The 26,801-nt window shown below is 36.7% G+C and overlaps 2 protein-coding genes across 2 annotated transcripts; both read left to right on the plus strand.

Moving 5' to 3' along the window:
* The first annotated feature begins 12,990 nt into the window (after window positions 1-12,990).
* On the plus strand, window positions 12,991-14,028 carry LOC6579132 (alpha/beta-gliadin clone PW8142). The gene is made up of 3 exons (XM_002004993.4): window positions 12,991-13,102; window positions 13,174-13,512; window positions 13,575-14,028. Exons 1-3 carry the CDS (start codon window positions 13,055-13,057, stop codon window positions 13,956-13,958), a joined length of 771 nt encoding a protein of 256 aa, XP_002005029.1. The 5' UTR covers window positions 12,991-13,054; the 3' UTR covers window positions 13,959-14,028.
* A 356-nt stretch (window positions 14,029-14,384) lies between these two features.
* On the plus strand, window positions 14,385-16,764 carry LOC6579133 (DNA-directed RNA polymerase II subunit RPB1). The gene is made up of 3 exons (XM_002004994.4): window positions 14,385-14,489; window positions 14,928-15,218; window positions 15,283-16,764. Exons 1-3 carry the CDS (start codon window positions 14,436-14,438, stop codon window positions 16,666-16,668), a joined length of 1,731 nt encoding a protein of 576 aa, XP_002005030.1. The 5' UTR covers window positions 14,385-14,435; the 3' UTR covers window positions 16,669-16,764.
* The last annotated feature ends 10,037 nt before the right edge of the window (window positions 16,765-26,801 follow it).

The following is a 26,801-nucleotide window of genomic DNA, read 5'->3' on the forward strand; positions in this document are numbered from 1 at the left end:
ATAATGGCTTTCAATATTTAACGCAAATGAACATCGTTTGCTTCTTATATCATTAAACAAGTGTAAAAGGCTGGCTTTAGCATGTGCCGCGGCCACTACTCCTACCATTGCCTCTACCTCGTCATATACCACTGCCTCTACTTCTGCCTCTACCTCAGACTCTACTTCTACTTCTGTCTCTGCCTCTACCTCTGCCTCTATTTCTGCCTCTACCTCAGACTCTACTTCTACTTCTGTCGCTGCCTCTACCTCTGCACTACCTCTGCCTCTACTTTTGCCACTATTTCTGCCTCTACCTCTGCCTCTATTGCTACTTCTGTCTCTGCCTCTACCTCTGCCTCTACTTTTTCCTCTACTACTGCCTCTACTTCTACTTTTGTCTCTGCCTCTACCTCTGCACTACCTCTGCCTCCACCTCAGCACTACCTCTGCATCTACATATGCCTCTACTACTGCCTCTACTACTGCCTCTACCTCTGGCTCTACCACTGCCACTACCTCTACCTCTACTTCTGCATCTACTTCTGCCTTTACCTCCTCCCCTACTTCTTCCTCTACTGCTACTTCTATCTCTGCCTCTACCTCCGCCTCTACCACTGCTCCATGAGTGGCAGCGCTGCGTATACGCAACAAAGGCACAACACACACACATACACACACACAATGGACTTTGGCTTTCTTTTCCTTGAGTTATGTTGTAGCACCGCTCGCACCGCCAACTGCATTGATTACCCTTCTTCTTTTCTTTACATTTCAGTCGGCAAGTCGTTAATTATTTTTACCCACAATATCGTATCTCTCATGAAAATGTCGCCTGTCTCCTGTCGCCTGTCGTCCAATTATCGGTCATAATGCTCTGATTTAATTTAAAATGCCCGCCCGCCACACACATATCGCCCGGTCCGCCGCTCAGCTTCGCATATTTCTCTGCCATTATATCTTGTTAATTATAGCCGCGAGCCGCACTGGCTCAGCAGCTATGAAATTTTCCCAGTGGTTTCGCTTATCGTCCACCCAGCTGAAACACTTAGAGAAAGAAATAATATCAAGCGCTTCTTCATTTCACCAGTCCAATTTTAGCCAGAAGTCTTATCTACTATTAAGCCTGAGCATGAAAATTTCCGGTTAAGAACTTTCTTTTCAGAATTTTCATTAACATAATCGAAATACAAAGTATACAAATTTAGACCGAGTTGAATTTAATAAAGGCCAATTGCATTATATATTTAGTAATATAATTTCAGCCGTCAAGTCTGAGGGCAATTTTTTACCTTAGAGAAATTTTTAGGAAATTTATAATTTGTACTGTATTTTTTTTATTTTTATTTTTTTATTTTTTCTGAGTCCGCAGAATATTTTGTTTATTTTATTCTTATTTGTAATAGAATTTAAACTTAACATATAAATATTTTTTTATTAAAATGTAATAAAAAAATAAAACAAATACTTTTTATAAAAATTAAAGTATATTTTTAATTGATTTTTTTCACACACATTTTAGAAAGAAATTTCAGATTTTTTTTTAAATCTATTAAAAGATTTCACATTTATTTTGAGTATTTAAATATCTGTTGACTTTTTGTGACATTACTTTTCATTTCCTGGTTCCATTTGAAAATTCTGTTGAAATGCGGAATTCGTAATTTATAAATTCTCAGAAAAGAGTTCAGGTGAAATTATTTGCGTGCCTTTAAATGCCTCAACAAGTCAAATAATTGAAGACAAAATTTAAATTTTAAAATTCTAAGAAAATAATTAAAGCTAACTCTAACTCTTAGGATATTACTTTATACAGATATGCCAAATAAAAAATAAAAAAAAAAGCTAATCTTGCCCTCAAAGACATTTTAATTATATTTAAGATATTTTCTGTATATATCACTTAAAACTCTCAATTTCGCTGAGTGTACAACTCTTGCCTCCAGTTGTCAGTCGCCAAATATGATGACAATGCTCGGCGCTGACAGCACCTTCTGCATGTCCAAATATTGCACTTTACGACATAATCCACGCTTAACCGCTGCCTCAAACAATGGCATGCTTGGCCAAAAAGATGAGGCTGATAATTTCCATGTGGCGTGCAGGAGCAGCAGCAGCAGCAGCAGCAGGAGCTGAAGTAGGAGGCGCAGCACCGCTGGAATCGAAGGCCAGATTTCTCTCTCACTGTCGCACTTGGTGTCTTCTCATCCTGCATTCGTCCTTTGGCAATTGCCTTTTGTTTGCTGATTGCATTACGTTGTCCTCGAACGTTCTGCTACTCGACTTTGTTTTCAGCTGCTGCTGCTGCTGCTGCTGCTGCTACTGCTGCTGCTACTGGTACTCCTGCTGCTGCTCTAGCTGCTCTTGTTGTTGTCGCCAGCCTTTTGGCAGAGTGCAAAACTTTTAAATTAAAAGTCTAAAGCTGGCTTATGGCTCAGTTTATATCCGCTTAAGCCGCTTCATTACGACCAACTCAGTCGAACAAGACAGTAAGAGAAAGGGCACAGGAGATAGATAGAGATAGAGAGAGATAGGGAAGTCGAGAGGACTATCAAGTGAGTGTTCTCATATTGCAACAACGTTTAGTTGCTCAGTTGCTTGGCACACAACTAAAACAATGCAATTAGCTGGCCAATATCGATGGCTTGTTAGGTAAACCGTAACACAACTTACACGAAGAGAGAGGGAGATAGGTACAGTGAGTGAGTGAGTGAGAGAGAGAGAGACGCAACCCAACTCATATTCATGTCTCGCACAGCAGTTTGGCTGACGTCAGAGAACTTTAACAATACATAAATTGTTGGCCCTTTTCTTTTTAAAACGAACGAACGAACCAACTAATTCTGTGGCAACAGCCTTAAGGCATTTATTAAAAGACGACACGTGTGTGCCGGCGCTCTCTGCAGCTAATTTGACATCTGTCGTTGTGTGTTTGTCTTGGGCGAAAATAAATTAAATTTCTTGTGTCAGTTAAAAGAACATTTAACATTTGAACCCGACAATTCTTTTTGCTCTTCTTCTTTTTTTTTCCTTTCCCATTGCAAACGCAGCTAAGGACTGCCGCTGTGAAACTTGTCAAAATCAGAGCCAAAGGTCTAACTTTTAGCTTGCACAAGAGCAAAAGAAATCAAATGGATATACAAACATAGACAAAGTCACACACAAACAAACACACAGACACACCTATACACTGACAGAGATAGACTCCTTTGTTCGGCCGACCACCTATGAGGAGAGAAAAACCGCTGATGACAGCAACTGTTGCCAGTTGCCGCATTACGTCGCAGCAACAGTTGCTGCTATAATTTTGCATCTGCCAACCGCAACTAAGCCCAGCCGTAGCACTAAAGCCAAAAATTGAATATATATCTGCTAGGCATGAGCACTGCGATATACCCAGCAATGATTACTTCAAGGAAATTGCGAACTGTTCCTTGGTTTACTTTGGGAAAATGACGCGAAATGTAGCATTGGATTATGTGAAAATCTTGTAGCTGAGGGCTATGGCACAATTATTCTGATTGTATGTATTTGTGGTATTTAATAAGCTCAAAATTCGAAGAGACAGAAGATGGAAATGCAAAAGATGTAATAAACCTATCAAACTGAAATTTAATAAATTTATTATTCTGCTAACTGAAGGAATGGAATCTACTGGGTGAACTATTAATGAATGAAAAGGAAATATGTAATTTAATACAATTTTTAGAGACTACTTGGTTTGTCACAAAACCTCAGTTGGGTTGCTAAGATAGCACAAAAAAAGGATAAAAATAAAAAAATAAATAAAATTTAATAAAATAGATCAAAATAAATCAAAATAAAAATAATAAGTAAATAAAATTAAAAAAATAAAATAAAATAAATAAATCAAAATTAAAATTAAAAACAACAAAAACCAAAAAATATATATAAAATTTATAATATATTAAAATACTACAAAAAAAAAAATCTATATAAATAAATTAAAAGATTGAATCAATTTTTCAATTCTATTCAAGTTGAATTTAAGGACAATAATATTAAAATAAAGTTTAAATAATTTGTATATTTTCCTCTATTTTTATTTTTTACAATTTTATCTAGAAATTCATTTTGTTTACTTTCAAAATATGGTTTGACTTTTTGTAAAGCTAAAAATAAATTTTTTTTTTAATAATTAAACTAATAACAAATGGAAATTCCGTTCTACTCTGTAGTCTATAGAAGCATTACAACTATTACTTTCTATTATTATTTTTCATTATCTTATAAATAAATGAATTAGTTAGTTAACAACATCTGCTCCAAGTACCCAAAAATTTAAAGGCAATTATTATTCCTTAAGGCAATATATATTCTGTCCAGAGCATCTCTTAGCTGTCAACTGGATTATGCTTGGACAGATGAGCGTATATTGCGAGGTATTTTGCATAAAAGCGCAAAATCAAAAACACAAAAATGTGAATATCAACAAGCTGAAGCGGCTTACGAATGCACACAACTGCAACTGACGCTGTGGCCAGGTTTGGTCAACTGCAGAGAGCTGAGCTGACCAAAAATGTGCAGACCAAGCCAGACTAGACTAGCACAGAGCAGACCCTAGCAGACCGGATCGGAGCGAACTAAAACTGAACTGGCAACCCTGGGCTAACCAGAGCAGACGAGCAGCCTAATTAGTTTTCATTGGGATGCACACGTGTCCGCTAACCTGACGCAATGGACAGGCCAGTGACACGGGGAGAGAGGAGCGGGCACAGCTGGGCAATGGGCAATGGACAGGTGGTGGCCGTGTTGGGTGCGTCATGAACCAGGACGTGGCTTGGCGCCTGCCGGAAACGGATGCGGATGCGGAATCGGCGTGCACAGCTGCACGGCAATGGCAATGCCAGTTACAGGTTGCAGCATGCGTTGCTGATTGCACACACACACACACACACACACACCTGGGCCTGCGCCTGTGTGTATGTGTCTATGCGTTGGTTTTAAGTGCAAAACGCATCATGTGGTTAATGGACTTTAATTGCCGTTAGCGTTGTAAACGTGGCTTTCGGGCTAAAAGAGAGTGAGGTGGTGGCAGGTGGCGCCTCATGCGTACCATTTAACTTGATTAAAGTTGCGTGCCGCGCAACTAACTAAGCTCAGCCAGCTGAACATTAAATGCGCTAACAAAAGGCACAAACGCACTAAAATTTAATCGCGCACTTATTCCGATCAACTGCTGCCTCACTCTCACTCTCTCACACTGTGTGTGTGTGTTTATGTAAAGTATAACTGTAAATCTACGGCACACAAAAGGCCCTAGTTCTAGTCCTCGCATCATTTTCCAGTTGCGCATTTCCCCAGCGTGCAATGAAAAGCTTTAATAAATTTCCCGAACGCAGCTCGCATAAAAACTTGCTCGCTCTCTCTCTCGCTCGCTCGCTCTTTTCAAATGCAAATCTCATTTGGCTAGCCCCACCCCACCACCGCCCAGCCCACTCAGCCGCGACACTCCGCCCACGCCAGGCATTCAATTTAAATCACATTTTAGAATTTTACAATCGGATTAAATCTAAATTCAAATGCCGTTTGCCATTAGACCGCAAAATGTTTTGTGGACCAAATCAAAATCAGGGCAAAACGCTTGCTCTCTGGCCTCTAGCCGTTTTTCGCGCCTTGCCGTCTCTCAAATGCGTTTGCGCTGCTTTTTAGCCAAGCTCGTTTTTTTTTTTTTACTCCTTTTTATTTTTTTTGTAGCCAAATTGTTGTACGAATGTGGCACACACATGTGGCACATGGCTTGTTACCATTTTATACGAACATGCAACACAGCACGAAATGCTTGAATTGAATTAACATATAACAATTTCTACTGCCGTTATACACACAAACACACACATATGTAAACACACACGCAAAAGAAAAGTAAACAAAAAAAAAAAAAAAACATGTACAAATACAAGTTACATGTATATGCCATGTTTATGTTTTGTATACCCTGTAAAAATGAGAAAGAAAAAATAAAAAATAAAAAATATTGAAAAATTTTGTTTCTTGAGTTCTGAAAACTTGTTGGCCAAGCTAACAATGATTTCAGCTAAGCATTCATAATGAGCGTAGATCGAGGCTATAGCTGACACTTTCTATACCCGGGGAGCGTGGCTGTATAGAGCGATATAGTTATCCAAGTAGCTATCCATGTATCTAAAAGGCTTCATACTCATTCACGAAAGTAAAATGAGCATATTGGTTTTGTACAATATCTGTGTGCAAACGCAAATTTGAAAAATATACCCGGAAATACCCGAAAATAAAAAACTATGGGCGTGGCAAATCGGAAAATGCATTTTCCTATATCCCAGTTAAAATACTGAATTTTCTACAGTTTTACAATTTGACTTAATTGCTATTTAAATACTATATTAATTTTGCACAAATATCCATAATGCCCCCAATTGGGGCGTGGCAAATCCGAAAATTCATCTGACTTCGCTTGGGCACTGAATGGGTATTCTAGAAGCTTGTTACTTTTTTTAAATATTTATTATAATATAAATTAAAATATTTTTGTATAATGTCGAATGCAAATCATCTCAGCCATCATCTCATTAAATATTATAAGGTATTAAGTTTTATCTGATTCATAACCTCATTATAAATCGTATTATTATATCCTTAGATAATTTTCGCTTTCAGGTCTGATATTCATTAATTCATTACAGAGCATCTGTCAGTCTAATCCAACAAACTCATCCGTCATATCACATTTTTTATTGAAAACTACACAATAAAGTTGCACTAAAATAGCATTAAAATAAAAAATAAAGAAAGTAAACTAAATTCACAATGAAATAAAATGTGACAGTCAAAAGTTTAACACGCCAGCGCGTCGCGAACGGGCGGGCGTTGTATTTGCATAAAAAACTCATTATGAATTTCAATTTAGTGGCCAGCAGCAGGAACTTTCAAGGATGCAGGCGACAATGGCAACTCTATTGTGAGCAGCGCACGGGAAAACGTGAAAAGTCAATGTTGCTGCATTAGCGGATGTATAAAGTATGAAAATTCATATAGAAAAAATTGTAAAAAAAAAAAAAGTTGAAAAAAAAAACAATAAATAAAACTGCTAAAATATGTTTTATAAATGTTTGCTTTTGTGTCGCTGGCCAAGGGAAAAAAGTATTTTTATTTAAATTTAAAATTTAGCTTTTGTGCAAGCGTAAAAAAAATACCTAAAAAAAATATATTTCAATTTTTGTTATGCATTCAAAGCTTTACTATTTTTTATTAGCTTATTTATTTTATTTTTATTATTATTATTTTTTTTTTGCTCATATTTGATTTTAATTTTAGCAAATTGAATTTGTTTTTATATCAAACACGCAAAAAAAATTCAGTGTGTCATTTTAAGTCTAGTCCAGGGGCTTTTATTAAAGGGGACTTTTTTTTGTGCGCTAAAAAATTCTAAAAATAAATTTTATTTAATTATAATTAAATTTATTGATATGCCATCAAAAATATGATTTCTGAGGGAAGAAACATATATTAATAATAATTATAAAATAAATTCTATGTAATACTAATTAAGTTTATTTACTTGCCTATGCAAATAGAAATTTTAGGCACAAAATAATGTATCAAAATGGGATAATTTATTAATTAAATGATGTCGGCAGTTACTAAATATATTTACTTGATATTTGTAGTTTCATTTATCAAGTAACTATTTAAGTATTGAGTCAAGCAATTTTTATTAAAAGTAAACTATGATCGAAATACAGTGAAAAACAATATACAAAGCATATTGTAGTCATTCAGAACTATATTAGTATATAGCTTGAATATATTTATGACCTTTAGCTGACTTCATTATTCTTCAGAAGACAGCAATCGTCCCTCGCTAAAGTTCCCCGCATTTCAAAGTATTATCATCTCACTCGCATATCTTATCACAACTCGTTTGCCATTGACCAATTTTATATGGCTAGTAACTTGGTAATAAAATATTTATAAGCAAGCAGCCTGGAGTGGCTCTTGCATGGCGTGATTTATTTCTCTTCAGTTTCGCCCCGAAACGTGCTCATAATTAAAAAAGCAAATTTGCAATTTGCAAACATTTGGGGAAACAAAATTTATAAGCCAGTTAAATGTTATTAAATAACATTTGGTTCTCGATTCGAGCAGCATTTCTTTTGTCTGCTTTTGGGCAAACACACTGTCTAACACGAAATATATTTTAGTGTGTGCACTTTTAATCTATTTATTTTTGCAGCTATTTCTCCTGGTCTTTTGTTTAGGCCACAAATGTCGACACGTTCTGGCACAAGTTTTTGCGGTTGTTGCAAAAATCGAAAATAAAAACTATTAAAAAAAAAAAATAAAATAAAAATGGCTTGCAGTCGCACTCATCCCTCGCAGTGGTTGCTGCTGGTGTTTGCTGCTCCTGCTGCTGCTGCCCTTGCTGCTCCTGCTCCGACTCCTGCTGCTGCTGCTGCAACAGCCACTTTTCAAATTAAAACTGCCATTGTGCGTGCCCGTCTAGACCGCCCATTTATTTGCATACAAAGCTGCAGCAGCAAACAAAAGCGAAACCCCACTGACGGCAGCAGCAAACAGTGTGCAACAATATGCAATGTCCGTCTGCTGTTGGCTGGTCTTGAAAATGCGCAACACTCACATAACCAGGAATCGCTTGCATGAGGCATGAAATGCCATTTTTTTTTTGTATATTGTTTTTAATGATAAACTGCGCACAAAGCGCCTGCCCTGGTCACAGTTATAACTGCAGAGAGAGTGGGTGGGGGAGTGGGTGGGAGACTCTTTGAAAGTGGATGAGGTGGCAATGGCAGCTTTATGGTTTGTGGCATGAGTATTTAATCCGCTGACAGCGGTACGAGCACGTGATAACGGTAGTCGGGTTCTTGGCATAAATCATTGTGCATTTTGGCGTGTGTAATGAAAATGCTTAACAGCTACTTAAAACGCAAACAGAAAAAAAATGGAAAAAAATTACACGCACTGCAAAAATAAAGCAAAAAGCCGACAAAGTGACAGCTGTGGCAGCTGACGCAATACAATGCGCGTGTAAATGACACTTCAAGCCGCATTACATGACGCCCACTCGACAGCGGCAAACAACAAATGAGCAAAGGCGCGCACGAGCTGGGCTCATTTCACATTTTGGGGTTGGCCAAGGTGACAATGGTGTCATTAAAAGTGCCAGACCATTGAGAAACAAGCAAACAAACAAAGAAACAAACAACAGCATACATCATGCAGCACACACAGCTGTATACAACATACAACATACAACATCCGAGCAGCCGAGCAGCCGAGCAGCTGTCACACTTGACGCGCTGACAGCTCAGCGCTAAGGACGTGCACTTGGCTTTGCACCACAGCCAAAATGAACGAAGATGTCAGCCAACATTTAAATTAGCCAACATTGGCAAAATCTGTTGCATTCGACCATAAAGACGACTGTGTGATACTCTATAATGACAACGTTTGTCTAGGAACGAATGCTATGTCTTTTTCCATATCTGTGTTCTGCAATTTTATTTTTTTAATATGACTGCTCTGCTCTCTATCTCTCTCTCTCTCTCTCTCTCTCTCTCTCTCTCTCTCTCTCTCTCTTCCCATCATATTTCTATATTTTTACTGTTGCTACTCTCTCTCTCTCTTTCCTCTTCACTTCATTTGTGGCACTTCCTGTCTAACATTTCTCTGTCAACTCGTATCGCACTTCGACTCTCTCTTTCTACAGCCATTGTCTTTCTCTTTCACATATTTCATTCCTTAATATCAATTTGTACGCAGTTTCAATTTGCATTTTTTTTTCTGTTTTATGATCTCCAAAGTTGTTTGATCTCTCCGTCCATCCCTCTCTCTCTCTCTCTCTCTATCTATCTCTCCTCCCTCCGTCTCGGTCACCCTCAGCCCCCTTCACTTTCTCCCTCGTTCCTGTGTCACTGCCACTTTCTGCCTCACAGTCTCCTTCAATATTTCACACTTTCTTTGACTCTATTTCTCATTCTTTTCCTCACTCTCTCTATCTCTCTTTCTCTCTCGCTCCCTCTCTCTCTCCTTCTCTATTTATTTTAAATATTTAATACATTTTATTCAAAAACTAATAAACTCTCTTTTGCTCTATGAATACTCTATGATCAGCACGTGAGCTGCGCTGTCACTGTCCCCTTCTCTCTCTCCCTCTCTCTCTCTCTCTCCCTCTCTCTCTCTCCCTCTCCCTCTCTCACTCCCTCCCTCTATCTGTCTCTCTGCCTTTATCACCCTCTCAAGAGGCTGCGTTGTGGCTTGCCACAGCTTTTGTGCCATTAGCAGCAGCTGCCACGCCCACTGCTTCCACACACCTTAGCAAAAAGTTGCAGGCATTGCCCGCCTGCACTTTATACTTTTTTGATTAATCGTTCGAGTTGTGCGCCGAAACATAAGCAAAAAGAACAACAGCTACAACAACAACAACAACAAAAAGGGGAACATTTTCTTTTTAAGCCGCGAGATGTTGACGTTATTTCTCTAGAGTTGCTCGCACCATGTTTTACCTTATAAATCTTGTTTGCCCTGTCGCATGATATATGAGACACAGCGCACATCTACATATGCAGGTGTGTGTGTGTGCGTGTTGCTGGCTTGTTGTGATAAATTTGTTGGCAACTGTGAATTTCTGCCACTTTTCAAAATTTGTTTTGCCAGCTTTTCTCACATGAAATTCTTGGCACTGATTTCCAGGCAGCGCGCGCACCTCAAACCATTTTTGATAAATGAATTGAATTTCCACCTGATTGTTTGCCAATTGACTGCGAGCTGACTGCAGGCCTTACCTGACTACCTGTATTACGCCCCTAATGAGCTACCAAAATTTATTGGCGAACAACCAACAAGAACAACATGTAGGAGAGTGTGAAACAATGGCTGACTTCATTTCACTGACAATTAAGAGCTCTTACTCCTATAAGGATTTCCTAGAATTCAAATGCTGTGTGTATGAGTTTTGAATGTAATGAATTATATGAAAATATTAAAAATAAATCTGCCAACACATATATAAAAATTGTTGTAGCTGAAGACTATATAATAAATGCATAAAAATCTAATGTGTTGATTATAAATATATAATATGAGAAATTCAATAAACATGAAAATATTCCATGTTTTTACAAATTTCGTTTATAATTGTTGACTAGCAGATATTTTAGGAATTTATAAATAATATTTAGAAAAAAAAAAATCGTAAGCAAATAATATGTATATTGTATGTATTTAATAAATAATTATTTTTTATTTGTGATCATCATAAATATGTATTAAATATTTGTGCAAAGATGCCAAAGACCTAACTTATTTATTTATTTAATAATGTATTATAAATATATATTATTACACTTTTATATAAAAATATATTTTTATTTTTACTAACTAATTAACTTTTTTTTATTATTATTATTATTATTATTATTATTATTATTATTATTATTATTATTATTATTATTATTATTATTATTTATTTCGTTATATTTATTAGATTATTAGCTAATAAACTTTTCTAATATTAATACCAATGATTCGAACCTCTCTTTAGAAATTTATATTTTACTTTTTTCGATCTTGGTTTAATACTCTACCAAAACCTTCCACAGTCGAATTCTGTCGGTTCTCTGCATATTTTTCTTTTGGCCACGCTAGAAAGTAGTGTTGCTTTATCTGATTTTCTCATGCAATCAATCAAATATATATCGCACAACAAAATTGTTTTCATTGACATTTTGAATGTATTTACCTGCAGCTGAAGCAATTGTTTTTTGTTGACTTTCTAATGAAGCTAGACAAAGGCTGCTTGAAGTCGATATATCATTATATATTTTTTAATTAATTTGTTTTCCAGGCCTAAACGACTAATATATAAAAGAGAAAAAATAAAAACAAGTAAGGAAAGTAAGTATAAAAACAAGTAATTAACCAAATATATAAATATTTATATCTACAAATGCAATTTAAAATAATAATAAAAACAAGTAAATAAATTCTAAGTAATTAAAAATATATATAAACATTTATATTAACGAATGCAATTAATTAAAAAATAAAAAATAAATAAATAACAACAATATACAATATATTAATAGAAATGCTATCTGTCAAGGCCCTCAGATAAGGGCCCAATTATTTTCTTGTAGAAGTAAATGAATAAAGTTCAGTACACAATATGCTCTTAAATGCTTTAAACCTTAAAAAAAAACCAAGTTCATTACACAATATGCACTTAAATGTTTTATATTCATAATTTGCTCAAATTGAATAACAACTGACCGAGGAAAAAATAATTGGAGGAAACGATAAGGGAATTATATAGAAATGCTCTCCATTATCATGAACTGATTAAAAAGCTTTATAGTCGATGATGGCATGGGCCGATTCCCCTATTGCTTCTGAGAAAATGCACAGACAGGCTTTCATCATGACGTTTGCCAGATAAACGTGTGCACGTGCAATGGGAAAATCATGCGACTCTATCGATGAGGTACTCGAGAATTAAGCGGCAAATCAATTAAGACATGGGTGTTAAGTGAATGACTTGAATTCGATTTGATTACAAATTGGTTTTACAAGCGCCCCGATGATTCAGTCGGGGTTTACAATTTAAAAATAAGTTCTTATATCATATTTGTGGTACGATAAAAAATGCAGACAACAAGACACCGTTTTGAAGCTGTCTGATAAGGCAGCAACTAATGGGACATGAACACTGATTATTAGTGTATGTCTAACTGTACATATATGTATGTGTGTGTGTGTGTCAATTTATCATAGCTGGCGCTTTACACAATAACCTCGGCCACGATATCACTGCAAAGGGTTGTTCCTACTTGTATTAAAACTGCACAGAAGCCAATTAAGCCTGCCAATTGTCTTGTACATTTTCCCCTATCTAATCGAATGTTGCAAAAAAGAGGAAGAAGAAGAAGAAGATATAGCAGAAAAACGATACATAGAGCAGAAACCAGAAGATATTGCTGCAGCATTTAGTCAGCTATAAAAGCAACTGAAACATTGAGATGAGCAATTAGTTAGCACTCGAGAAAGCAACTGGAATAAGATGAAATTGTTTACACGCATTCTACTGCTCGCCGTCACAGTGCTGGGCGTAAGTAATCGACCAGGGAGCGACCGATTTTCATTTAATTACAATTGAATTTGCTGTTGGCTCCATTGCAGGCCAGCGCCTGGCCCCGCATGACCGACGAGACGACTCTGCTTCGCATGGTCATGTCGCAGCTGGGCGTGCCGCTGGCTCAGCCGCGCGCCCTTGCGTCTGCTGGTGAGGCGACCTGCTTCAGTCGGTACACCAATGCGACCAGCAAGATCGGCTCGGATTTGTCCAGCAAAACCACCAAGTGCGAGGATGTGGCCAAACGCACCGTCGTGGAGAATCTCCAGCGCAGCAATGCCACCGTCAACACCATACGCAGCCAGCAGATTGAGCTGCAGAAGAACCTGCAAAGGTGCCTGAATGAGACAGACAGCCAGCGCTTCATCAACTGCACCGTGTCGACAGTAGGTGCAGTCCCCAATTTATATAAATATTTAAAGCTAATATCGCTTTTATAACTGCTTAGCTGGATAGGAACCTGGAACTGCTGGATAGCTGCAACACCTTGGCTTATCAGACCCAATCGCAGTTTGTATCGAATGCCTCTGTGGTGGAGACTCAGCGCTCTAGCTGCATACGGGCCGCCGTGAGTGAATTGAAGGTGAAGTCCATTGAGGCAGCCAACGATTTCGATATGTGCATGGTCAAGGTATCGCAACAGCGTGAGCTGCCCGCCCACCAGGAGGAGCAGAAGCTGGAGCAGAAGCACCTACAGCAGCAGTTGGAGCAGCAGCCAGAGCAACAAGTGGAACAGAAACCTGAGCAGCCATTCGCGCAGCAGCCATTCGAGCAGCAGCCCGCTCAGCAGTCCGCTCAGCAGTCCGTGGCCGTCGAACAGCCAGCCAACTAAATGTGAGCTATAGAATTTATGGCAACAACTTCAGTTTTATTGCCGCTGAATAAAGAGCTTTAATATTCAATATATTTATATTCTCATATATTACTTGACCTCCTCAATATGCCGTTATCGAATATCAAGATCTAATTAGCCACAAGTCAATGGCTCCTATAAAACAATAACAATTTATAGCTGCTGTCAAAAGGCACTGTCAAGTGCTTTAGGCACTGGGAATTATTCACAATTATCTAATTAGTCATATGTATATACATATATGTATGTGTGGCTAGATAAATGTAATTATCAATCAGGGGTTTTGTGGCCTTATCACTTGGCGGACACCTTGCCAAATATTACTTTGTCGGCTGTGATTTCATAGCGGTAATAGCGATAAGGCAAAAATAGAAATTTAAAATTGTCATCGTGTTTTTGATTTAAAATGCTTGGCCAGATCCAGTGACCAAGTCATTAACGAACGAAGGCCTCAACATGGAGGTTCTCTGCAAAATTTTTGTGCTATTTGCACTGTTATTCAGCGCAACGGTATGTAGAATGGATATTAGTTAATTGGCACCTTTACCAGGTGCATATTTGTAGAGCAAGTAATACCAAGACTAAAAAAATTTATTTTTGATTCACTCTATCATATCTGTGTTCTAAATTTATCAATTGTCAAATATTTTTGAAAAATTATTAATTTGAATTTTATTAAATTTCATATCTATGAAGTGATTTATGATGTGTTAAAAAATTTGTGAAGTGAGTTATAAATAAAACGACTAAAATAATAGATTAAAGAGAAACGAGGAAGAGATCACTAAACAGAGTCAGAGTAGATACTACTCTAAAGCTATAAGCTATTCATATACCTATAAGGAACTTTATCATACATTGAATCATTGGCTCCATAGAACATACAACTCGGTATAATCCAAGCCTAACCTCAGAATTCCGCTTATCGAAACCTCTCATAATTTACAGACATCTGAATCCATTCAATCGACCCTATCAAATGAGCTGTTCGATGCCATCGTTGGAGATCTTCAATTACCCCAATTTGGTATACTCAATGATTTGGAGCAGTGTTCGGCCAATTTTCAGGTCAGAAATGCGAAGATATTAATGCATGCGGGCAAGAAGCTGCGTCAGTGCGCCAATTTGGATCAAACCCAGTTGCAAAGCTATTTGCAACAGCCGAGCTCCGATGGAGTGAGGGCTGCCTTCCAGCAGCAGCTGGCCGGTTGCAGCACGCGTAAATGCTATACGGATTCGGTGAGACAGCAAGGGAAACAACAAGCAAACGAGCGGGTTACTAATCAAAGCCTCTTTAATTTAGGTCATGAATCTGTTTGTCGGTGTGCGTCCCATGCTGAAGCAATTCTGGACGACGGAACGCTGTGTCATATATGAAATCAGCAAAACTTTGCATAAACTCGAAAGGTCACTCCGATACCTTGAATATTGCATTGGAAATGCTTTTGCACCCTCTTGGAACTGGACTACTCCTACCCCGCCTACTTGGAACTGGACTACCCCTAACTGGAACTGGACTACTCCTACCCCGCCTAATTGGAACTGGACTACTCCAACTCCACCCAGCTGGAACTGGACTACACCTAACTGGAACTGGACTACACCTAACTGGAACTGGACTACACCTAACTGGAACTGGACTACTCCTACCCCGCCTAATTGGAACTGGACAACTCCTACCCCGCCTACTTGGAACTGGACTACTCCTACTACACCCAGCTGGAACTGGACTACACCCAGCTGGAACTGGACTACCCCTAACTGGAACTGGACTACTCCTACCCCGCCTAATTGGAACTGGACTACTCCAACTCCACCCAGCTGGAACTGGACTACACCTAACTGGAACTGGACTACACCTAACTGGAACTGGACTACACCTAACTGGAACTGGACTACTCCTACCCCGCCTAATTGGAACTGGACAACTCCTACCCCGCCTACTTGGAACTGGACTACTCCTACTACACCCAGCTGGAACTGGACTACCCCTAACTGGAACTGGACTACTCCTACCCCGCCCACTTGGAACTGGACTACTCCTACTACACCCACTTGGAACTGGACTACCCCTAACTGGAACTTGACTACTCCTACCCCGCCTAATTGGAACTGGACAACTCCTACCCCGCCTACTTGGAACTGGACTACTCCTACTACACCCAGCTGGAACTGGACTACCCCTAACTGGAACTGGACTACTCCTACTCCTCCCAGCTGGAACTGGACTACTCCTACTCCTCCCAGCTGGAACTGGACTACCCCTAACTGGAACTGGACTACTCCTGCTACACCCAACTGGAACTGGACTACCCCTAACTGGAACTGGACTACTCCTACCCCGCCCAATTGGAACTGGACTACTCCTACTCCACCCAGCTGGAACTGGACTACGCCTAACTGGAACTGGACTACGCCTAACTGGAACTGGACTACGCCTAACTGGAACTGGACTACGCCTAACTGGAACTGGACTACGCCTAACTGGAACTGGACTACGCCTAACTGGAACTGGACTACTCCTACTCCACCCAGCTGGAACTGGACTACTCCCGGAACACCTAGCTGGAACTTGACCACTCCTGGCTTGAATGCGTCTACCCCTAGCTGGAACCTGACGACTACAGAGACACCCGCTACAACCACTCTAAGCTGGTGGGACAAACTGATGAATGACCTCGGGCTCTAAAATGTGGCGGTAGTGGGCATTGCTAGGCTCGATTGAGGGCAGCACCTCTAAATTATATATTAAGCAAACTAAATAATAAATTGATCAGAATTCAAATGTGTTTACTTGATAAGACTTGCCAGACTTGTAATTTGGTCCGCACAGGGCAATGAATGTCCAGTAATGTGATAAGCCAGAGAAAAAGCGAACGAAAAAAAGTGTTTATGGCAGTAAAAGTCTGCAAATAGGACACGCCCACATAGCTGCGGCTCGACTGAGCCGCCGTCTGATTAAGATTTATTAGCCAAACCGAGGGGCCACGTGTCGCAGATGGCTGCACAAAATGATGGATCTGAGCGAAGCGTCAGCAAAATATTGCACAAGGACACGGGCAGACCAGGAATCACGGGGGTGAGGAGCAATATGAAGCTGTGTCAATAAGTGCGGCAGAAAAAAAAGCCAAAAGTGAGAGAGAACTGGCAATAATTAGTTACACTCGGCGTGGCTAAATAATGAGCTGGCTGTCAGCATCTTGTGGTGCAGGTCAGATATCTGGCTAAATGGACGAAGATCCACATAAAAGGCAAATCAAATAATCATAGTTAAAGCCAAAAGTTAAGCTTGGAACTGAAGTTATGCCAAAAGTTTAATAATTGCGTTGAGCGTTCAATGTTGGGACGAGCATATTATTCAACGCACTCTGACAGCTCTGTCAGGTCGAGAATTTGCATAGCCATTGAGCGCAGTGCAGTGCAGTGTCTATAGCACGTGTGGTTGCATGTGGGTATGAGTGTGAGTGTGTGTGAGTGTGTGTGAGTGTATGTGAGTGTGTGTGTGGGAGCGTGTGTATGTGCTGTGCATACAAAGGGAATCCTGACCTAAACAATGAGAGTATGCGCAAAACTTTTAACCTCAGCGTCAGTAGATAAATCACGTTGGATCATCACCCTCAGCATTCATTGTCCATACCGCAGCGCCATTATGTGACCTACTATGTCTGTGTGTGTGTGTGAGTGTAGGTGTGCACACACGGACACACACTGCAGGTGCTGCACATTCAATGGCGATTTGCGGCCTGGTCTGGTCTGGTGTTAAACCTGCTGCCATTGCCAGCACCAATGCCACTGACCAGAGTCCAGAAACCAAAGCCCCGAGGCTGGCTGCCTTTGCCTTGGCCAGAACGATAAATTACCGCAGAAGCTGTGTAAATACTTCTCTGCTAACTCTTCTCATTCTCTCCCCCCCCCCTCTATGTCGTTGCCGTTGTTTTTTTTTTTTTTTTTTGGAGTAATTGACTGACTTTCTGATTCGTGATCCAAGCTGAAAAAGTTTTAATGAAAATGCACAAATTCAAGTGATCAATTAACATTAATTGCAGAAGGCAAAGTTCATAAAAATTTCATCCGCCAATCACGAGAAAAGAGCATTCGATAAATGGGCCAAAAACAAAGCGAAACAGTGATTAGATAAGGCGCTGTACGAGTTAACTTAGCATAAGTAAAAAAAACAACAAACATAAAAAGAAATAGCAAAGTTAGACATAAGGAATATGTGCTAAGAAATACCCTGTAAAAATTATGCAAGCTAAGAAAATATATAAGAAACTTTATTGTCTTCAAATGTTTTTAGGTAGGAGCTATAAATATTAAATTCAATCTTTCCCCCTCTATAAGACACTCGTCATTTCATTTATAAATTTTATAAAAATATAAAAATTATATGTATTCTTTTAAAATATATTTTTTTGGCATTTACAATGGTATCTAAGCTTCAAGTATTTTTTTAATATTCGTAAAATGCCAAATACAGTTTTTTAAAGGTAAATCAGACTAAAGACCACCATATATTTCCTTTAAAAAATTAATAAAAATTAGTAATTTACATATATTTTTCTACAATTCTTATAAAAACATTTATATTAAAATTCCTAAGCTAAATAACTTTTTGGCTGTAAAAATCAGTCCAACTTGCTCATAGATCATCTCTAAGCTCTCTCAAAACAAGTTCTTGGCTTTCAAAATCCCCAAGAAATAACCAGATTAAAACTCCACGATTAACTGCTTAGCAAAGGGGCTTGTTTTTATAGATTAAGCTCATAAAGGCAAACTTTGGCTGGGTTAAACCCTTTTTTTTTTTCGTTTTGGAAATGTTTGGAGGCCTTGTAATTTTGGAAATCAAAAACTTTTTGAATATCTTGCTCAACATAAACGTAAACTTTAATGATATGAACGGTCGACGGACGACGGACAACGGACAACCGGTCGCCTTCCCCTAAAACGACAATTCAGAATTTTTAAATAGGAGTCTGGTGCGCACAAAGCTAACTGAAAATTAGTAAGTCATTAAAAGCAAACGCCACGGTGCGACCTGCCAAAAGGCCAATAAGTGCACGAAAAGGTGTCCGAAACGAGGGGCGAGCGAACTTGGCTAAGAGCGACACACAGCAGCTGACAGACTGACGTTTAGGTAACTAATAGGCCTTATTTGCATGTTAATTGCTCTTGACTAAGTCAACAGCAGCAGCAGCAGCAGCAGCAGTTGAAGCAAGTATTCTAATAAGGCCAACAAGAATAATGAGAGACGGGTGCTTGCTCAACAACAGCAACAACAACAACAACAGCATCAACAAAAGTGAAGCGAAAAAGACATTTGCAAAGGCAACCAGAATGTTGCATGAACCCATCAGCAACCACTTGAGATGCGTGCGCGACGCTGCAAAGTAGGCAACACTCGTTAAAGCGGCGCCATTAAATTTGCAGGCGCTGCAGAGTATGCAACGCAGCCATTGCCAGCCGAAACCAAACGCCAGCCGCCATGTGGTCTAAACTTGTCCGTAATTATACGCAGCTGCCTTTGAAGTGCCGGCCGAACAGCGGGTAGGCATCACGTCTGCCCTCGCCAGGTAACAACAGGTAGCCAAGTGCTGCGGCGAATTCAGTTCATTAAAGGTGTGACAGACTGAAGACTGAGAGAGATAATTTCAATGAATATTTAGTGTAAAATATTGTAGAATGTAATTGAAATAACCACAAAACTAGAAGAGTTAATTATTCATTTTGTGAGCAATATTGATATAGGTTAGATATAATATTGAGATACACTAAAAATTGACTGAAGCAAACAAAAAATAAATAAAGAGATAAATAAATAATAATAATATATACATATATTTATACATATATTTTAAAAATTATAATAAAAAACTCATAATTAAAAAACAAATATGAGTTATAGTAAAAAAAAAGTTAGAAGACGATAATATAGAATAAGGACAGCGAAATTGAACTTCGACTGAATATATTATTATTTATTTTTTTTTATTTATTTATTTAGAGCATCTTGTTTGCTCTATTTTTTAATTTGGGACATATTTACAATCACAGCTTTAACTAATGTACAATGAAAATATTAAAGCGTTTTATTTGTGTTATGAGTATAAATTGATATTTATTCTCTACTGACTACAATTGTGGTTCATGATGAAAGTTTTATTGATATTCCAAATTATGCTGTATCAGATTAATATAATATAATTAAAACAATACAATCTTTCAAAATATTAAGCAGAACATAATTCTCGCAAAGTTATGCAACCTGGCTAGTATTCTCTATCGGAAGTGTGTATAGGTAATGCCTTAGCCAATCTATTTTCACTTTGATCTGTGACATTCTGGAATGATGCTGCTTTTCGTATACTTATAGCTCTCCCAAGAGAGCGTTCTCTTCTCTCTCTCTCTCTCTGTCTGTCACTCTCTCTCTCACGCTCTCTTAGCCTCTCTATCTCGCCCTTTCCAGAGAAAGGTGAGTGAATCGCACTCTCTCCCTCTATCTTTGTATGTTGCAATATCTAAGTATAAGACGCTAATTTCCTATTTTTATTTTATTTTATTGTATTTTTTTTTCTTATTACTTTTTTTTTTTTTTTTTTTTTTTCTTCAACTCTTTAATTTTTCTCATGCAACAATCGCAGTCAACTAATTTACAGGATATCCATTCGCCACATTCAGTCTCAGTCAGTCACATTTTATTGTTTAAACGCAAAATGTCGTGTCATTGCCATTAGCTTTGAAATGTGCACAGAGCGTCGAGCAAATAAATTGTGTTTATGTAGGTATTCCGTGGCTCTGATTGCGCCGTAATTGTTCCATTTGGGAAATGCGCGCTGCATATGCGAATATTTATGCAACTTTTTGGCGCATGCAGCGGGGCGTTCAATATATATGATGTCTGTCGGGCCGGCAGCCAACCAAAAACTCTACAAATTTGCACATTTCGCATTTATTTCAGACAATTTTTATGCATATATTTTGCCAAACAATATTTGCAGAAAAAATAATCCCACAAAATGCACATAGAACCAGAAGAATAAAATACTAATTATTTAAAATATGCCATAGAAATTTGATTTAATTTGATTAGAAAAGAGAGAGAAGAAAATTAATTTGATTGAAAATTTCTCAATTTATTTTTAGTTTGGTTTGAGCCAAGATCTGAATCGGTTTGGCTTGAGTGCATCGCCCAGTTGCAAACAATTTAATGGCGATTGGCTGCGGCAACCGCAGTGTGGCAACCACATTAATTGCTCATAAAAATCTTGTCGCCCATTTTGTTGAATCGATCAAAGTTAATTGGCATGCGACCGCCATTTGCATGTCATGCATATTTAATAAACAAAAACCCAGCATAAAAACTGCAAACAGCAGTCAAATTAACATAACCAAACGACAAACGACAAACGGCACGCAATCGCACATCGGAAAATATTATATAAACGCAAAACATAAACAATTACCAAAAGCAGGGAAAAAATAATATATTTCTTGCTGCGTGTTTTAACACAATTTGCGCATAGTTTGCCCAAATTGTAATTGCGAGAAGCAGGCGCAGGAGAAGAGGTTAAATCAAATAAACCAAAGAACTACAATAAGTAATTCCGCATCAAGTTAAATGCCCAAAAATTAGGCACATAAACTCACTTCAATTTGTGCGGCACGCAACACGCGGAAATCAACTTTCAATCTACAGCAACTGGGGAAATCAAAATAACAAAAAAAAAAATAAAAATATAAAAAAATAATATTAAAAAAAAGGCAAACAAATAACTAAAACCGCGCATTCTGCGAGCGGATTCCATTTTTGGCACATCATAAATAAAACATTAATGCGAAAGGAAGGAACTTGAAGAAATCTGTGAAATGTGGAAGCTCAAATACTCTTGTTGAGGAGCTCATTTTTAGAGAGTAAATATTAAATTCTAATGGAATAATGTATGCAAATATTTGGTATTTTTACAATTTTTAAAATTATCAATTTAATAGTTAATCAAATTCAAATTAATAATTATTAAAATTCGCATAATTGGATAGTCAGATACTAAGATGAACTAATATACTCCATTTGCATTCTTGCCAAGTCAGTTAATTTTATGAAATCAGTTTACAGCTCTTCAATAATTCAACATGTCATATCAAAGTTTTTCAGCATCTTCCCATAACTCAGAACAAAAACTTTTAAATTAGAAATGCGCGCACTTCGTACAGAAATATGTCAAACGTTTAATATGTCTATATATAAAATGCTTTAAATAAAATATGATGCAAGCTGAGATCTATCAAATGTGATTAGATGATTAAAAATGAAACGAGTTTTTGTACACGATCCATAAACAAACTACTTGAAATACTAAATTTGACTTGCCTTAGATTTTCAATCAATAATTTAAAGTTTCTGGAAACTCAAATTCTGGGAAAAGTCTATGGCCCATCTATTACCTCAGCTCAATATAAATACTTTATGAGCACAAAATGCACATATCATGTCCAAGTTATTGTACAATACCCTTACTCTTAGCTATATATATGCCCGCTATATATAAATTTATATAAGGGGAAAATAAAACCCTTTCTGCGAGACAAACTCTTTTTTTTTTTTCTTCTTTTACAGTTTTCAGTTGAGTTTTCGCAGTTGCCACGTGCCGTGGCTGCTTTTATGTGCCGTATACATTTTTAAAAATCGCATGCTATAAAAATTGTAATTTGTATAGTGCGGCAAGGTGTGAAGCAGGGCCGAGACCATAAAATGGCAGCCAAACATGGCAAATGTATTCCACACGCAGTGCCAATACAATCACAACGATATGAGCGCGTATGTCTCTGCTCAAGCGGCGCAAGCACACACAGCTAACTACTTACACGAGCGAGGGCTGTCCCAAAGGTATGTGTTATTTTTATTGAATTAATTTTTTTTAAATTGAATTTTGATAAGTTAAAGTGGAATTTTGTGCACACTGAGATTTCTAGTATGTAGGTATATAATATATATATATATTTTCATTTATTTATTTATTTTTATTTTATTTTTTTTGTATTTTAAATTATTATTATTTTTATTTTTTATTTTATTTATTTATTTATTTTTTTTTTTTTTTGTACAAAAGACTTAAAAATATATAGCTTAAAGCATTGGGAAATATTTTTTAATTTCTTTAATTATTTTCATATATTTATTTTTACATACTTACTTACTCTTAAAAATTAGAAATAGAAATAGTTTGAATAAGTCCTAAAAGCTTTAAAGTGCTCTATTATAGTGCCCCGTATTTCATCTAGAACTATCTCACATATATCATTTGCTATTAATTCATTGCTTCATAATGATAAAACAATCTAGAGATAAATGGAAATCAGAATTCATATTCTTCAAGTAGCTCTCGCTACGCGCAGACATAAAGTTTCTTCAACTATTCGTATAAGTTTGCCCGCTGCTTTGCTTTTAAAGAGTTTGTTAGTCTTTGGCATTAATGGGCCGCACTTGTGAATTTATGGACATGGCCTGCGGCTGTTTAGCCAAATGCATAAAGCGAACGGGATGGGGCAAACCATTTGGGAAAAATCTTTAAAAACGATTTTTGCCTTTTATCAGCCAAGAATTGTGCAATTTAACAAGCCAACCTCGAGGCCATCTATTCAAAATGCGCACGAGTGTGAGAGAAAGAGAGAGTTCATTGATTAATTAACTATTTGAAGAGCCATCTGGTTTATCAGCTGATTGTTGTGCATTTAGTCAGGAACACCGCAGGCCATGTCCATAAATTCACAAGTGCTTTGCTAAGACTCTGCTGTTAAGCAGAGACAGAGCCAGATAGATGGAGAAAGGGGGAGGTGGGGAGGTAGATAGGTAGAGTGAGACTCTCTTAAAGCACCCGCTGCGGCAGCCGCATTGCCATAAATTTTGCACGCTTAATACAATGTCGCCTCAGCCGGTCCCCTATAATGGCCTAAGTAAGCGGTTTGCGGTAGTCAACACTTGCGGACGGGAGTCTTAGCCGCAAATGCGCGAGGATCTCAGCTCCATTAAAATTGCCATTGTGCAGCAATGTGCGGAGCAGGAAGTGTAGGAATATTTTATGCCATTGGATTTCAATGCGCAACAGTCTGGCTCAGCCAGGCGCAAATGCCGTTCAAGTTGAGAAAAAAGAAATGAGCAGAGGATTTAATTGAAAAGTCAATATGATACGCGGACAGATATCCTGCATAGGGCAAGCCACTCTTTGAAACGTTTTTCTTTTTTTTTTTTAAATTAGAAGGTTGATCTAAAAAAATTCTGTCAAAAAATATAGATAGATTATTTATTATTTTTAGAATATTATTATGAAAAAAAAAAAATATATATATATATTATATAAATAATTAAAATAAAATAAATAAAAAAAAAATCTGATTATTTTCAATATTATATTATAGAAATTATAATTTAAAAAAAAATAAATTAACAAATAAAATACATTGTTTTTATTCTATAAAAATATATGTATAAATTTAAAACCATAGATACTATTATCTAAAAAACAGAAAAAAAAAAAAAACAAAAAAAAAAAACAAAAATTCCGGATGTACATAAAAATACAATAAATAATCGATTAAATAAATAATTTTTACCAAATTTTTAAATATTACAAACGTATATTTTCAAGAAAAATTAAAAAATAAATATAAATCATATACAGAGCATTTTTTATATTTTAAAAATATATTAAATGCAAAGCACAACTAATATTCGATTGAATAAATTATATTATTTATGAAAACTAAATAATAATATAAATATATATATATATCAGCTGTGTAAGATAAAAATTATGTGAATACCTGATTCAGCTATAATCTATGCTCTTTTTAAAGCAACATCATACCCATTTCAGCATTAGCACAGAAAAAAAAAAAAATACAGAAAAAATAAAAACGAGCCGCACAGACAGTAAAATACTTTATAAACCTGCAAACATATACAAATACATTTGTACACTTGTATACATATACACAGTGTGTATATGTATGTATGCATATCGAGTACGTAATTTAACTTTACAACTGTTTAATTTACTGCAATTTTATGGCGTCCACGAGCCACGGCGCAAATGGCCAACCGCTGATTGAAATAAATCGAAACTTAATGCTGTCGTTGCTGCTGGCACTGAAAAAGTTGAAATTGCGCATACGCCGCATGGTACGGCGTTGCATTTATATTCAATTAAAATTTATAAAATATTTTTGTGTTGCCAGCTTATTTATTGTTGATATTGTTGAGGTATTAATCAAATTTTCGTTCATGATTATGCTCATAATTCGGCATAATTAGCGCGCGCACACAAAGGATTCAATCAATTGGAAAACAAAACTCTAACCCCAAAATACAACAACAACAACAACAACAACAACAAAGGGCATACACTCTGATTTGGCCAACGAGTTTTTCGCAATCACAATGAGTTTTCGCACATAAATTAGCGCATTATAACTGCATCGAGGTAATCGCTTCCTTTTTCTACGTATGTATGTGTGTGTGTGTGTGTGTGTTTTTATGGTTTTATGTAAAGTATACGCCGGGTGTGGCCCGGCCCGGACTTTTTGCGGATAGTTTCGTTGGTATTTGCATTTGTTCATGTGCGGTGAAATGCATTTGTTTATATTGCGGCATTCAACCGCAATTGAACATTTTGGAGCTAGCTCAGCGGAAGCCAAGCCATAAATGGACATTTAATGTGCCAGTGCAATAGTCGTAATCGCCATAAAAACCCCAGACCCAACCCTTTCATATGCATACGCTCATTAATATATCCATTATCGTTCATATTTTATTTGAAGAATTAACAACAAACGCTAAATAATTATTAGTTAAATTATACGCTGTGGCATTTAATATGCGTGCGTAATTTATGCGTATTTATTTCTCTCTGTATTTACATTAGTTGCATGAGAAGTTTTTAATAAATACAGCATAGTTTATAAAAATAATATTTATGTGGCATTAATTATGCTTCTGTTAATAAATTTAAATTTATTTAAATTTTATTTTTTATGACAGCATCTGGAATCAGTGAAAGTTTTCTAAAGCCATCTGAACGATTGTGTAATACTCGCTCATAGGGTTGAATGAAAACTCGAATCTATGAAGAAGAAGCATATGTCATATGTGCGAAAAATATTTTTATTTTTTTTTAAATAAATATAATAAAAAGGTATATATATACATATATATATATATATAAAATTTAAAAAAATAGATAGACGAATATTTAATAATATATAATACATTCAATGGATAAAAAAATAAATAAAAATTTAAGCAATGACAGTAAATTTTTAATTACTAGTATGCTTCATCTATTTTATAAATCAACAAAAAAAAAAAAAATAAATAAATAAATAAATAAATAAAACACTAGTAAATAAATTTAATTTTAATATGTATATATTTTTATTTATATTAATTTTGTATATATTTATATATATTTACATATAGTTAAATATACTTTAAATACGTATATTTACAAATATTACTATATATGTATAAATATATGTTTAAGAATTCCATTTACGCGCATATTACATAATCAAAGCTAAGCTAACGTATATATAATAAATTATATATAATATAGAGTTTGCTATAATCCCACAAGAGTTTCTATTGATTCAAGAGCTTAATTTTATTCATCTCAAAGATCTCAAGTAGAATTTCTGATGGCCATCAAGTAATAAATGTGAGGGCTTTTCTTTGTGTAAGCTGCTGTTGTTGTTCATTTGTAGTTTTGTGTGTGTGTGTGTGTGTGTGTGTGTGTGTGTGTGTGTGTGTGTGCTCAGTGTTTGAACGCTTAA

Source organism: Drosophila mojavensis, unplaced genomic scaffold (assembly GCF_018153725.1).
Source record: "Drosophila mojavensis isolate 15081-1352.22 unplaced genomic scaffold, ASM1815372v1 contig_80, whole genome shotgun sequence".
Lineage (NCBI taxonomy): Eukaryota > Metazoa > Arthropoda > Insecta > Diptera > Drosophilidae > Drosophila > Drosophila mojavensis.